This window comes from Pteropus medius, unplaced genomic scaffold (genome assembly GCF_902729225.1).
Source record: "Pteropus medius unplaced genomic scaffold, Ma_sr-lr_union100, whole genome shotgun sequence".
NCBI lineage: Eukaryota > Metazoa > Chordata > Mammalia > Chiroptera > Pteropodidae > Pteropus > Pteropus medius.
In genome coordinates, this window is record NW_024347867.1 from 4627769 (window position 1) to 4629639 (window position 1871).

The 1871-nt window shown below is 34.6% G+C and overlaps 1 protein-coding gene across 1 annotated transcript; it reads left to right on the plus strand.

Annotated features, from left to right (window-relative positions):
* Positions 1-1058: 1058 nt before the first annotated feature.
* Positions 1059-1651, plus strand: LOC120615834 (eukaryotic translation initiation factor 4E-like). The gene is given in 2 exon segments (XM_039879078.1): positions 1059-1533; positions 1536-1651. Coding segments are annotated over 2 exon segments (576 nt in total). The 5' UTR covers positions 1059-1073.
* Positions 1652-1871: the final 220 nt, after the last annotated feature.

A 1871-nucleotide genomic window follows, 5' to 3' on the forward strand; every position in this document is an offset into this window, starting at 1 on the left:
TTGAAAGAACACATATTAAAATATTATGTTTATGTCTGAGTAGTGCAATTGGTATGAGCTTGGGAGAAAACTATAACTTTTATGTTTCTACATACACATTTTTACTATGAACAAGTTTCATTCTTATAATTTAGAGAATCCACAATCAAAAAAAGCACAATAAAGTTAAAACTATAATTGTCAAAAAGAAAATATGAATTTATTGTTTTTGTAGACTATTTTAACTAGAAAAACCCAAAGAATTAATTGAAAAGTTAATAAGAGAGTTCAATAAAGTGGCTGTTTATAAGATTCACATTCCGCTAAAATAGCTTATCAATATTTCAATCATAAAGAGCTAAAAAGTATATGAATGAAATATAAATGACCAAGAATAATATTTCTCACTTCCTTTTTTCACTATCCAGTCCATGGTTTTTGTTTGTTTGTTTGTTTGTTTGTTTGTTTTCATTTTTGTTTTTGCCCTCATCCAGGACCTCAGTTGGTTGGGTTTATTTACCTGGTGAGATGACCCAAATTTCATCAGTGGTTCTTACATATCAAGATCCTGTAATTTTCCACTAACTTTACTTTTGGACATAAAAGTACTAATGGGTAGCCCAAAGAATCCCTTGGCTTCCACATATTGGCCTCCAATTGTTTAGCAGCAGCCCAATTTCCTCTTGATAATTAGGACAAATCATCCAAGGCAGTGGACTAATCTCCTTCTTTCATGTTGGTTAAGTGGAATGAAGATTTCAAAATTGTCCAGGTAGCAATCTCTTCTTCCAACTCAACAGGAAACTATTTTTGTGTTCCCAGTGGAGTATTCCTCCCTTGGGAAGTAAGACTGCCAATCCAAAAGATTTCATGAGTGTAGGGACAAGAAGCAAAAATTCTACAAATAGATTATAAGCTGAGAAACAATAACTTAATAATTGGCATATGTGTTAAATGAACAGAAGGAACAAAAGGTATATACATTTAAAGTAATATACTATAAAAAGAAGAAAAATATCACAACTATGAAATGGGATCAAGACACTATATAAAAGGAATACTCAAAGAATACTCAGAAAAGAAATTGATCTGAGATGGGAACTATGGAACCAGAAACCTCCCCCACTCCTAATCTCCCACCTACAGAAGAAGAGAAAACAGAATATAGTCAGGAGGTTGCTAACCCAGAATACTATCTTAAACATCTTTTACAGAACAGATGGGCACTCTGTTTTTTTAAAACTTGGCAAGCAAACCTTCGGCTGATCTCTAAGTTTGATACTGTTGAAGACTTTTGGGCTCTAGACAACCATATTCAGTTGTCTAGTAATTTAATGCCTGGCTGTGACTACTCACTTTTTAAGGATGGTATTGAACCTATGTGGAAAGACGAGAAAAACAAACAAGGAGGACGATGGCTAATTACATTGAACAAACAGCAGAGACGAAGTGACTTCAATTGCTTTTGGCTAGAAACACTGTTGTGCCTTATTGGAGAATCTTTTGATGACTACAGTGACGATATGTGTGGAGCTGGTGTTAATGTTAGAGCTAAATGAAGGTATGTAAGAAAAGGTTAGAACTCCTTCCAAAGGTAGTGATCAGTTATCAGTCCCATGCAGACACAGCTACTAAGAGTGACTCCATGACTAAAAATAGGTTGATTGTTTAAGAAGACACCTTCTAAGTATTCTCATAGGAGACTGCATCAAGGAAGCAATCAAGATTTTGGAGCTGAACCAAAGCCTCTTCAAAAGCAGTGTGGACTGCATTTAAATTTGATTTCCATCTAAATGTTGCTAAGACATAAGAAAAATCTCATTTATCATTGTCTTGTACTTCTGTGTGTGTGTGTGTGTGTGTGTGTGTGTGTGTGTGTGTGTGTGTGTGTG